The sequence below is a fragment of the Emydura macquarii genome, unplaced genomic scaffold (genome assembly GCF_026122565.2).
Source record: "Emydura macquarii macquarii isolate MOO-44397 ecotype Brisbane River unplaced genomic scaffold, CSIRO-AGI_Emac_v2 contig_587, whole genome shotgun sequence".
NCBI lineage: Eukaryota > Metazoa > Chordata > Testudines > Chelidae > Emydura > Emydura macquarii.
This window is the reverse complement of record NW_027130724.1, coordinates 10,065,138-10,078,627: the sequence shown is the minus strand read 5'-3', so window position 1 is coordinate 10,078,627 and position 13,490 is coordinate 10,065,138. Positions and strand designations below refer to the sequence as shown.

At 41.2% G+C, this 13,490-nt stretch overlaps 1 protein-coding gene across 1 annotated transcript in view; it reads left to right on the top strand.

Moving 5' to 3' along the window:
• OTOG (otogelin) overlaps positions 1–13,490 on the top strand; it is a 167,274-nt gene that overhangs the window by 53,258 nt on the left and 100,526 nt on the right. Inside the window, exons 18-23 of the mRNA XM_067540669.1 lie at positions 232–356; positions 1,783–1,995; positions 4,109–4,274; positions 6,211–6,285; positions 9,930–9,970; positions 11,719–11,872. Coding sequence (XP_067396770.1) covers positions 232–356; positions 1,783–1,995; positions 4,109–4,274; positions 6,211–6,285; positions 9,930–9,970; positions 11,719–11,872 — 774 coding nt within the window. The remainder of the gene's footprint in view (positions 1–231; positions 357–1,782; positions 1,996–4,108; positions 4,275–6,210; positions 6,286–9,929; positions 9,971–11,718; positions 11,873–13,490) is intronic.

Here is a 13,490-nt window from a genome sequence, read left to right as displayed (position 1 = left end):
TATGGGCTCTTTCCCTTCTAGGCTTCTGTCTGCTGCTTGGGTGGGGGGTTGAGTGTGTGCGTGCGCGCGCACGGAACTACAAACTGGCAGCCCCCATCCTGTTGGAGCACGGCCTGAGAATGCAGTGCAATGAGATAGGGACGTTGACCAACTTCATTGCAGGATGTGGTGCTGTTGAGCAGTCATGTGAATTTGTGATGTTTCCAGTGACTAACCTTTGTCTTGCAAAAGATCTCCAGTGGGAGTACCTGAAAGCACTCCACAACTGTTTGGAAACTCCTGGAAAACTTCATCGACATGTGCCCCTGGGTATGATCATTCACCAATGGACCCATGTGATATCCACCTACAGGCAGGTGAGCTGTAAGGATCACTCATATTGATCTGACACCAAAATGTTTCATCCTACTGTATCTCTGAGCCTGAGCCACAGCAGCTAAACAACTGCTTTTAGTGCACTAGTATGAGCCCCAATAGCACAAGTGTGTGGGTCCAGACTGGGAGGCTCACTCCCAGATACATATAGATATATCCATTAAGGCCCTGATCCACAAAGACTTGCTGGTGTCTCAGTCTCAGTGTTAGGCTCCACTGTGATCCAAAAAACTCCTGCTTGGCTATTGTCTAATCCTGTAGGCACCTATGTGTCTGCCTCTGGGCATGCGCACTGCTGCCTTATTATAGACTACCAGGTACCTCTCTCACACCTAATCTCCTCAGCAATTCACAAACTGCAGAAGGAGAGACGTTTGTTTGCTTATCTCATGTGCATGGCCTGATCCAGTAGGTGTGCTTGGAGGCTTCCTGTTGGATTGGGTCCCAGTGAAACTTGTTGTGGTGCTGATGCTCACCCTATAATGTTTAGCACAGTGGTTAGAGTTCTCATCTGGGAAGTGGCAAAGCCAGGGTCCAGTTCCCCTGCTCCAATGACTATCTAATTATTTATCTAAAGTGGAATAGCTTCCACAGGAGAGATTGTGGGGGTCTCCACAGCAGAATATCTTATAGCTTAGTGGTTATGGCATTGTCCTGAGTGGTGGGAAGCTGCTGTTCAAATCCTCTCCATCATTCAGCAGGTGAATACTCTAACCACTGGGCGAAAAGTTATAAGTTGGGTACCATCACCACCACCCATTTTGTGTGGAGTTAGGTAAGTGCCACCACCACCTTCTCCGCCTCCTGTCATTTTATGTGGAGTGAGACAGGTGCCTAACTCATTCTCACAAGAAATGACTTGGGCGTGTAAGCAGTTTGACTCCAGGAGAGGGGTTCCCTTTTGTGGATCACTAGCCGAAATAGGCACCTCCCTGCAGCCCCAACTTAGTGCCTATCTCTGTGAGAGGGGGCAGGGCTTAGGACACATCCCTTTTGTTGGCATCTTCTATTGGCTAGTTTAGGCGGCTCCCTGCATAGAGTGCAGGCTTTTGTGGATCATGTTTTAAGGTGCCTATCTCTCCCTATTCATTGTTCAGGGAGCCTACGTGCCTAACTCAGGCTTTGCAGGTCGCAGAGTTATTCTTGTGACTTTCTAGCCTCAGCATCGCAATGCCTATGTCCCTTTGTGGATCTGGGCCTAGCTACTTCTCCACCCATGAGTGCAATTCCTATTGATATCAATGGAAGTTGTTGTGCATATAGATCTACTGTAGAATATAATCTGTTCGTAAATCTCTTGCTATGGTCAGCTTCAATAAACAGAACTACTTCCTCTTCTAAGAACTCTACCAAGTGTTATCGTTTTTGTAACTAAAACATGTTTGTTTCTATCTGTTACCTAAACAGCCTCTTATGCAGCAGAAGCTTGTAGCATCATTACAAAAGAACTCTTTGCTCCGTGCTACACCTATCTGAGTCCTGTTTCCTATTTTGAGCAGTGTAGAAGGGACACCTGCAGATGCGGACAGATTTGTTTGTGCTCTGCTTTAGCCAATTATGCTCATCAATGCCGAAGACATGGAGTGATAATAGATTTTAGATCTAGCATCCCAGACTGTGGTAAGTTGTCTTTCAGTTCAGGTCTAATATCTTAATGTCATGGGTTTTATGCATGGCAGTGAGCAAACTAAATGGAATGTTGCCTATTTCATATATGGGACCAATGAATTATAGTACATTTTTTTTATACACAGTACTAGGATGAGGTTCCATTTCTCACCAAATCAGAATAAATGCTGTCATTTATCAGAAGGTCCTTTCTAATAGCTCTTTCTCTATTCTCCCAGTCACACGTCATAATATATAGTTCTCTTGATCTCAGAATCAAGGCTGAGATTTTTTAAACCAGGTTAGGGAATCTAGACACATCTTCCATTATTTCTGGGTGTCTACACCTCCTAGACTATTTTGAACATCTCATCCCAAATGTCTGTACTGGTGCAGTTCACAGGATGGATAAATAGCTTCTGGTTCACTGTAATCAGATTAGGGCTGCCTGAATTTTTATATGGATCAGAAAATAACTCCTTGATTGGAGTTGAAAGTGAACCTATTCCTATAGGTTTGCTTAGCAGTTCCAGTTAGATGATTCCTAGCCCTCTTTTTGCATCCACCTCCTCAGCAATCACCGGAACCTTATCTTAGGTGATACTGGAGTGCAGGAACTGGTGATGTCTTCTGGAGTGATATTGTTGGAATTTAAATTAGAATCCACGAAGAAGGGTAGGTATGTGCAGATACCTAAAAATACCTCATACTTCCACGCTTGCTCCTCTGTGATGTCTCATCAATGCAGATATATCTGATTGGTCATTGTTAGTAAATTACTTATTTAGATTTGAACGTCTAGTGGTACAGAGTTCCAGAGGGGTAGCCGTGTTAGTCTGTTTTCAGCAAAACAACAAGAGTTCTGTGGCACCTTAAAGACTAACAAATTTATTTGGGCATAAGCTTTCGTGGGCAGAAACCCAGTTCATAGGTATACCTAACGGAAGTTTCCACTTCAAGCATCTGACGAAGTGGGTTTCTGCCCATGAAAACTTATGCCCAAATAAATTTGTTAGTCTTTAAGGTGCCACAGAACTCTCGTTGTTTTAGTAGTACAGAGATTTGCTAATAGTGGACCCCAATGCCTTGACATATGAGTTGACCTTCAAACTCAATTGAACTTCACCTAAGCAGGAGGGTTGATAGGGTCCAAAAACATAGATGTAGGATGTTTTCATAGGTTTAATTAACTCTCTTTCCCCAGCCAGTCTCAATAGCCAGCTTACCTCAGACTCATGGCTCGTGAGAATGTGTGAAGGATGGTCCTCTTGGGGTTTGTCCAAATTGAAATTCTGTGTTTATTTGCAGAGGTTGGTTTGCTTCCAGCCACTGTGAACTGAATTTGAGGGTAGTGTCCGTATTCTGTCTGTTCATTATGGCTGGAATTCTGAGGGGTTCTCTCAGACTCTAGCTATAATGTGGGGGGAGGGGAGGATGCCACTTCAAAATGCATTAGAATTTGTCTTTTGCTTATGTATTAGGAAATACTGATTGTCAGAATTCCATGTAATGTTTTAAAACTAATTCATTTATGAATTAATGTGTTGATATAGCTGATGTAAGGTAGCAGAAATCCACATTTGAAAGATTTTGAGATCCTCCAACAATTCTTCAAGAACCCGAGTCTCTTTTTTTCATCGATATCTGTCAGTTGTGGTTGATCTCTCAGTTAGTGGAGCTACACTAGACTGCACCTGTGTCCTTGACTATTATTTTAATGGATATGCAAACAAAATTTCAGATTGTGTAACTCAACAGCTGTAACGCACCAACATCTTATTCAATTGCTTCATTGTGTTTTTCTTTAAAACATTGTGCACTCTTTAAAGCACTCACTTGAGAGTCAAGCATGCAGAGAGTTATAAAGACAAAAGGCCAAAGTCTGTTCTCAGTTACACCAATGTAAATCTGGATTAACTGCACTGACTTCATTGGATTGACACTGGATTTACACCTGTGTAATTTATATCCCATGGTGTTGTTATTGCAATTCTAATGCAATTGGGATCCAAAAAAAAAAAAAGATGTTTTATCAGAAAATGTGTTGCTCTATAGAGACTTATGAGATTGGAGTGTACTTGAATCGCTTGCGCTGTAATTAGAGAGATCTATTTCATTTGGATAGCTCTTTCATGTGAAGACACAAAGGAGTACAATACCTGTATATCTACCTGTGGCCAAACTTGCCAAGCATTTTCTGTGCCGGAGACATGCAGTGGTGATTGTGTTGAAGGTTGTGCTTGTCCTCCTGGAATGTATTTAAACAGCAAGACTGAAAGATGTGTACAGAGGTGAGTATAACTCGCTGTGTTGACAATGAGTCTAACTAAAATTTTAAATGCGTACATTTATATTTTCAAATCAAAGAGAGAGGTTAGAAACTATGAGTGCTTTTGATGTGTATTCTGTTGAACAATATACATCTCCCCTAGATCTGGCAGGTGTTTATCATCTCACAGAATCATGTTAATGAGGAAGTTTATGGTCCTTTGATTCTCAAACTCAGCGTACACAATTTGATATGCTGTTTTAAAAGGCCAATTCTTAGCAATGGGAAAAGCAGGGATAAAGATGTTATTTCCAGAGACAGTTTTTATTATAGTCTCCACTGACTTTCATCATCGCTTTATTAACTAATTCCACATACAGTTCTGGTGCCTTAACATTTCACCTGTCCTGCAGGAAGGCAGCGCCTTATTTATGGGGTCTTTTTGTTATTCAGCAGAGTTCACACTGCAGAGCAGACAATCCTCTGAAAAGCTGAAATTTTAAGGCTCCATGTCTATAGAGTGGTATTGATGATGCTCAGTCTTTACATGTCAGCTGTTTCTGAACATCAGAGAGCCAACGGTAGGGACTTTGTTAGTGGTATTTCTTTTATGAGGAAAGCACTCGTATACTATGGTGATGGGCAACAGTATAAAACATAGATAGAAAAAGACAGACAGACAATGCCATGCTATGTCCTGTTTTTGTCTATCAATTTTACCAAAACTGCATTTTCAGTCCTGAGAACCCACTTATCCTGCAAGCATTAACATGAGTTCTTTTAATCTTTTAAATAAATGACTGCTGACAATACTTGGAGACATTGGGCCAGATCCTCAATTACACCAGTGTAAATTTGGAATAACTCCCTTGACTTCAGATCAATTTCTCTGGATTTACACTGATGCAGCTGGGATCATACTGCCATATATTTTTTTCAGCATAAAAAAAACCAACATATTGGGTAAAATCCTGGTCCATTAAAGTCAATGGCAAAACTCCCATTGATTTCAGTGGAGCCAGGATTTCACGTATGCAGTGGAATAAAATAATCCAATTGTCTTTTGAGAGCTGGTGCAGCATTCATGCTTCTCTACTGTGGAACCAACAGAGAGAGAGAACATCCAGAGATTGGAGAATCAGGACCATAAAAACAAATGGAAGCCAGGAATTCATATGATTGCAGTCACAAGTTTTCATGGATCTCTGGCTGAATGCATAGGGGGTCTTACCCTCCATGCCTTCTAGTTCTCTCACCAACCAACAATCACCGCACACAAACCCCAGAGTCAGTCTTCTGATGGGAGACACAGAGTACGAAGGGGATACTTAATTTTACATAATATAGTATTAACTTATTCCAGATGAACATGGACTTAGGAAAGGGAACATGCAGTTCAGAGTGCTCCAGCTATACTCTCTTTCCATACAGCCCAACCAGTTGTACACATTTTATATGGAAGAAAAAGTGGTGGCCTATCCTGTCATTCTCATGGCATTCCCTGTGGCTTTGTTCCCTCTTTTCCATGCAGTGGGCTGTAGAGACTTTGTTTGTTTTTTTAAATTGTAGCTTGTACTCTAAATTACAATTTTTAAAAAAGCAAAGCAACTAGTATATTAAATAATGATGATGGATTATTATCGCTTCTCTATTACTGTCTGAAGTAGCTACTCCACATTTCTGTCATATTGCTACCTATTATATGATCTAGTCTTTTCCATAATAGTGGCAGAAAACTGCTGACCTTACCTTCATGGAGACGCTTCTCATTGCTCTTTGATAACAACACCATGCTAGGGATCCAGAATAAGAATACCATGCAGAATAAGAACATCAACTTTCTGAATGACAATAATTAATGGTCAATGTGAAGCTTCTTTTCTTCTCCATGTCTATTTTCTAATTCATGAAGTATATATTACCATGTGATCACAATTATCTGTTTTCCTTCTCCACAGGAATGAGTGCCCTTGTTATTTTCAAGGAATTGAATATCCACCCGGAGAAAATATTATCACATCTTTGGGCAAATGGTAGGGCATGCATCTTGGTTTTTTTTGGTGACCAAATGCTGTAATTTTTCAGTGCTCTGCCAAGTCATTCACACGATCCTGTTTTGTCTTTTTCTGATAACTCTGTAATTTAGCTTTAAAATGTCCATGACTTTCTGACTATCTTTGGACAGCACTGTTCCTGTGAAAATTCATGTTTCCAGAAATTCTCTCTGCTGTGCTTGCCCTCAGAGCCTCCTGTAAGTGGGTTCCAGCAAGACTGAGTAGAAAAGAATGCAAGTTGAATGGTGAGGAGAACCTTGAGGAGGTCCCTGCCATGCCCCACCCTTTTCCTGGCCTTCCTCTTCCAACTCAGCTGAACTGAACCCTTGATGAACTCCCATGAGATCAGGGGAATGCTGTGGAGGCCGAACTCCCATCCAGGCATAGATGAGGGTCAGGGAGCTGGGGCCCCTATAGTTCTGAGCCACTGAAGATGGTTAACTAAAAACCATAAACTAACTGAAGAGCAGTGAATGCCTGTCACCTGGCAAGATGCACTTATTTTCCTTTCCACAGTTGCCCGTTGTTTCCCATTCACATAATCATTATGTTTACAACATTAAAGAAGAAAACTTGTTAAACTATTCTGAATGCTACCAAACACGTCCTTTTCGCCCATTAATTTTGCCTGACAAAGATAAATTAGGGGATAGATACAGGGGGAGGGGGTTTGAGATTTGGCCCAATACCCTGTTTTATTTTCACTGCATTTTTTACAAGCAGAACAGATTGCTTTGTCTCTGTAAAAGTCTGAGTGATTAATAAAACACATCAGTTAATCTTTAAAGTCTGATTTCCCATTTACATGACAAGGAGTCAATATTGTCAGAAATCTAATACTATAGTACGAATACATGCCAGTCCTCCTTATGCATCCTTGCACTAACTACACTGACCCAGATAAATATATAAACTCCTCTTTGACTAAGTCCATTTTCACGTTGTGGCCAATGCTGCATCTGCCTTCATGCCATGGAGGGTACCCAAGTCACAGAGCTGGTGCAGTTCTACTGTGCATGCAAAAGAAAGGGGTGCAGAGACCTGCTTTTATGAGAGCTCTCTGGACATTAATATTTCCTACTCAGGTTTTGCCTCTGTGTGCACATACTCGCAGCGTGCTGGAATTATCAGAAGGTTGAGGTCCGCTGACTTGAAATTTTTAAAATTCTAAGGCCAAATTCATCTCTTCATTGACTTCAGTGGAGTTACATGAAGGGTGTGGTCCCTTATGTTTTAACTAAAATAATCTTGTGAAAAGTAGTGTATTAGACTATGAGTAGTGGGTTTTAAAATACATTGTGAGTGGACCTCTTAGGCAGTTGTAAGATAATCTTGCTTATCTCCTGGTTAGTCATGATTTCCTCTGGCTATACTTACACATGGATTTATGCATGTCAATTCAACATAGTCTCTATCTTACATAAGAGTTACTATATGGAAAGTGGGTCTAGAGGAACTAGTCAGATCTAAGGGATGTTTTAGGGTAATAATATCTATGTATATGGGTGATCTCTAAGAAAAATGCAGAACATAACATAGACTATATTTACCCATGCTATGTACTTGATAAAAATGGCTAGGGTCTTTATCAGGCTCGTCTAATCCTCTTTGTCTTAATTGTTCTCTTGGTCTCATCCTGCTTTCAGATTTGAGTTCCTTTCATTCCTGGAACAGCCTCTTATTGTTAACTTTCTGCTAAGCCTCTGGCTATCTTTTCTCAACCCCCTTCTTAAAACCCCACTTACATTGTGATGCTCTCCCAAGTCCACAATAACACTCCCCTTCACCAGTTTCATCCTGCATCGTTTTCCATATTTTTCTCTCTGAATTAGATTGCAAGCTCCTTAAGACAGAGCCTGCACCTTTAATGCATTTGGATAGCTGTGTAAAAATGTATGTTGCTCCGGATACAACATTAAACCAGCAGTAGCACAGACAGAGGTATTTTTGTTATTATATTTACTGGCTGTCTAGCAGAAGGGGAGCTGGGCAGACAACAATTGTCACAGAAGAATAAGTGAATAGTATTGAAATTCATTGGCTGAAATTCTCCTTCAGTAAAGTAGTCTGAATTGAAGCAACACTATAATTTTCTTCTCTGAGACTGAGTCAATATCAAATTTGCTATTTTTCTATAAAGTAGTAGACTATTTTGGCTGGAGTTAGTCAGATACAGATAATGCCACAGTGTTCAGTGCTGCTTTGCATAATATTTGCTGTAATTATGTTTTGGGTATCAAACAGTTCACTGGTTTTCTTTGCAATGGTTGTACTGGCAGAGACGTGAAACCAATCGCGCCTTGCCCCACTTTATCCCCATTTTAGCACAGCAGGAGGGGGAAGCTTTCACTGTGACTGTTCTGCACCACCCCACTTAGTCACATGTTCTCTTCTGGGGGTGAGCACACCCAAAGTGTTGGGAGAAGCTAAGTTAGATTTTTTTATTTTAATTTTTTTAGTAGTAAGGATATAATTGGTTGTGTTTTCTCCAGTCCTTCTGAAGCTGAAAGCTTAGCATGTATGTAAGCCTTCCCCGCATTCCCCAGGCACTCTAATAATTGAAACCTTTTTTAAAAGGAGTCATAATAAAAGTGAGGTGTAAGTTCAAGAATTGGTGAGATGTTCTGGGCTGGACAGTTCTTTAATGATCTAGGTTAGAAGCAGTTGAGAAATATCAGCATCATTATGATGCTGAAAATGAGCTTTACTTGGATTTGGAAAAAGTGGAACAATTAATTGTTTTGGTTATTAATTCTCTTCTGTGATTTACTTTCCTTTTTCATTGTATTTCAGCCTTGACTGAATTTTGCTTTAGTAGCATATGGTGGTAGGGCCAGGAAGGTGAAGTGCAGTGATTTTATTATGTACAGCACAGTATTTTATCTTATGGGACTGATACTGTTTTGAGCTAACTTCGCAGTCATTTGGGTTTTCATTTGACTTGCTAGTCTACTCTTCAAGCTTTTTTGGCTTCTAGTAAGACAAATCAATCAGCTGAATATTTACAATAGCCAACCAAAATATTTTTTGTAAAGAATAATGGGTTTCTTTGTTTATTTAGAAGAGGCTTTCTCTTATTCAAAGTTGAAGTCTCTAGTGAATAGCTTGCTACAGCTGTGTGTGTGTGTGTGTGTGTGTGGGGGGGGGGGGGGGGAGTATTACTTTAGTTACGTATTTGACTGTTCAGTGTAAGATAGATGTAATACTGTTTCACATATAGGGCCTACTTTCACTCCCATTGCAGTCAATGATAAAACTCCCACTGATATCAGTGGGAACAGGATTTGACCTAGTAATGTAGTAATATTTTTGTGTCAGTCCATGGACTCTATTCTTACAGCTTAGCATTTGTTCTATGTAATGTATATTTATTACAATGACCTGTTCTTTCCTTTTAATATATAGATAAGCAGCAATATAGGCTGAAACTTTATTAACACATTATACATTGAGAACTTTCTGAACAAGACAACACAAACTCCCTTATTGGTTATCTTCAGTGATACATATTTATATAATTATTTAATCTTGAGTAATATTTTATACTTTTTTAAAGTATACATGAATAATAACATTTCCAGCCTTCCTGGTTTTAATTGCATCTTCATATATTTTTGTTGCAGCCATTGCAAAGATGGAATGATGAGTTGTGAGAACAACCTTGGTAAGTAGAGAAACAAAGAAAGAGAAACATTAATTCATGGAAAAGAGATGGCTTTGAGAGATCCTCCTGCCTCCAGGATGCCTCATTGATTATAATGGAATTCTCTGGGGCCATAAAGGTCCATACAAGTGATTACTTAGCAGGACTGGAGCCTTAAATTAGAAATTTAAGCTATAGTATAGCTAAAAATAGGGTTAGAGCAAAACAAGAGAAGCTCTGCTGAAAGTACTGGCTACCTGTGAGAAATTGCTTTTTATCAATATTTTAGTACAATGAATTGTTTTAGATTGATAATGCAATCAAAGTTTTTATTATGTAATGTAAACAGTGTGTATCTTCACGTGGGGCAAACATAGGGCAGTTTTGTCTCACAAAACATTGTTGCAAAAACTGGAAATTTCCAGTGTTCTTGCAAACTGATATTTTGTTCCTCTCACAGATCTAGCTAAGTACTATTTCTGTACCATCAGTTTTTAGTTTCTCCCTAGAGCGGAATAAATGTCATTAATATTATAGCTGTGTGCAGTGTGCATATGTAAAGGGGCACCTTAATAACAATTGCTTCTTGTGTTTATAGTATCTTTACTCTAATGATTAATGAGATCCTGAAGGTGTAAGGGGCTGGACTTTGCGAAAATTTCCCTTTCATTTCAGATAAAAAAGATTAACTTGCAGTGAGGTGCAGGAAGTTTCAGTTTCTTTTGAAACTGCAAGTTCTTGACTCTCTTATAAATACTGTAACTGATCCCATTGCAGGGTGTCACTGCAAATGTTGGGTTACATCAGTTTCCTGGGTGTCTGGTACCACACTCAGAGTCCGAGGGCAAGCACCCTAGATCAGTGGTTCTTAACCTTTCCAAACTACTGTACCCCTGAAGCCTGAGTCCCACCCCCATGGGGCTGAGGCATGTAACTTAGTTTCATGGCGCCCCTGTGGCTCCAGGCAATTGCCTTTCTTGCCACCCCCAATACCAGCTCTGCACTTGCGACCCCTCTAAAACCCCAGGTTAAGAAACACTGCCCTAGATGCTCCAAGCACTAGGTTCTCCAGGCTCTATCTCTCTGTTCCCCAAAACACTTGCACAATTCAAGTAACAGAGGATTCCTTTACCAGGACTGTCAGAAATAAACAGTGCAAAATACCCACGGCATAATTTCCTTAATGGTTAAAACAAAAAAGAGAGAAACCTTGGCGGCAAGGTTCCTGTGTAACCCCAATGCACCAATCACAGGCCTACAGTCCACAGCCCTGTATTCTTACTCTGACTGCCACTGGACCCTTGCCAGCAATAGGGGGAATCTCAGCCAGTGGTCAGGGCCTTCAACCCCAGCTCTCAAGCTACCGGTTACCACCCTTCCCTCCACAGTCACCTCTCAGCTCCTGCTCACATGTAGTCTCTAGCTCCCTCCTGAGACAGGTCCTCTCCTGCCGCAGATAGTATTGTCCTTTCCTGTGCTGGGGGATTATAGAATCTTCTGCTGGCTGGTTGTTAAACTTGGAGGGACCAGTACCCAGTAATGAGTAACGAGGGTCATTACCATATATTTATCTTTGTTTCTATTCCAACTGGATCAGATTCATAGTGGCTTTATGGGGTTAACTGTCTGACCAGAGGTTATAGATAAACCCACCCCCACTATTGGTCAAATTAATCTCTGGTTTCAATCAGCACTTATTAATTTCCAGAGCTTGCTACCAAATCTGAAATTTCAGGAATGATGAATGTCTGCCATGTTTTGTTTTCCAGTACATGACTGCCCAGCTGGCCAGATTTATGTTAACTGTAGTAATCCACAAGCTAGTATGGAGCTTAGCAGAGAGAGAACCTGTGAGAATCAGCTGCTAAACCTCACCTTCTCAGCACATCTTCCTTGTCTTTCAGGATGTGTTTGTCCACAAGGGTAAGTCCAAATTACCCATGTCTTTCATTGCACCAACCAAGATGGCTGTACTTTCAGTAGTGACAGTTGAATAGTTAATTTCTTCGTGTTGCTTTTATAGTGGTGAAAAAACACAGCACTTACTACCTAGAGAGCTTGTGTTGTGAAGGTGGGGGGAGCAAATTCTGTTCTTAAGGACTCACCAGACAAAAGACATGATCCTCTGGAGGCCTAAGAGGTGATGGGTGGGTGGTATCAAATATCTAATAGCTGATAATGAGGATGAGGCCAGAGGGGTTCGAAAACATAGCCGGGGCTTATGCTGATTCTGTGCCAACAAATCTGTTGAACTTTTTTGGCGTCAAATATGGCACGTTGGTGTGTGAGTAAAAGTTGTTATAAAGACAAAGGGGGAGATTTTCAAAGGCATGAATAGCAGCTAGGTGCCCAAATTCCATTCGCTTTCAATGGGAATTAGAGCTTGTCTACATTTGAAACAGCCTCACCGCACATTAAGCAGTGGGGGCCATTCTCCGGCTTGTTAGGAAAGGTGTGTGCCCCTTTAAGGGCTTGAGAGCCAGGGAGTGACTTTCTGCTGCTGCTATAGACCAGGTCAGCCTGGAGACTCTGACTCATCCCCCCAAGTGACTGGAAGAGACTGGGGACTATATAGGTCCATGCCGGTGCAGGAAAAGCTCTCTTCTATGTGGACAAGGAAGAGCAGCACCCATTCTCCCACTTATGGAAATGGAAATGGTAGAATACCAGGTTTTGTCAGGCTCTACTGTAAGCACTTATGGCAGCTGTGCCTTTCTCAGGAGGCTGGGAAGGAATTTTCCCCTCACCATCAGGTTGGCCAAGGCGAAGTGGGGTTTTCTTTCCACCTTTTCCACAGAAGGTTGGGGCAAACATGAAACAGGAGTAAAGCTATGATGTTGTAACTCGTAACGTAAACATAAGACAGATGTGTAGTGCAGGTGCTCCACAGGGAAGGGATACAGTGATCAGATAAAATGGATTGCTAAAGGATTTAAAGGAGATATTCTTTAAAGGTGTGGAAATGGAGGCCGGGGGTTCAGGGATCCTATGACTGGTATGGCAGGGAGCCAGCTCTCCTCCCTTAACCTTCATGGTGAGGGCAAGGGGGAGGAAATGGTAAGGTCCCATCAGTGGGTTGGCTGGGTCCAAGAAGGGAAAGGGGGAGGGCTGATGGAATCCCCCCAGGATATATATTGAAATGATTATGGAATTACCTGCACTGTACACTCTTGTCTGGGAGTACCTGGCAGACATTTAAGAATAAAGTTATGGCCTAATTAAACCACATGTAACTTCTCTTGTCCTTTCAGCATAGACAGCTGCAGTAGTGCCTTAGTGTAGAAACTAACTGTGCCAACGAGAGGGGTTCTCCTGTTAGCAAAGGTAATCCTTCTTCCCTGAAGAGGTGATAGCTAGGTCAAAGGAAGAATTCTCCCATCGACCTAGAGCTGTGTACACCAAGGGTTAGGTAGGCTTAACTTCAGCACTCAGGGGTATGGATTTTTCACGCCCTTGAGCAGCGTAGCTGCATCAACCTAACTTTTTAGTATTGACCTGCCCTTTGGCACCTAAATCCCCTAGTCTCAAATTTGCTAACATG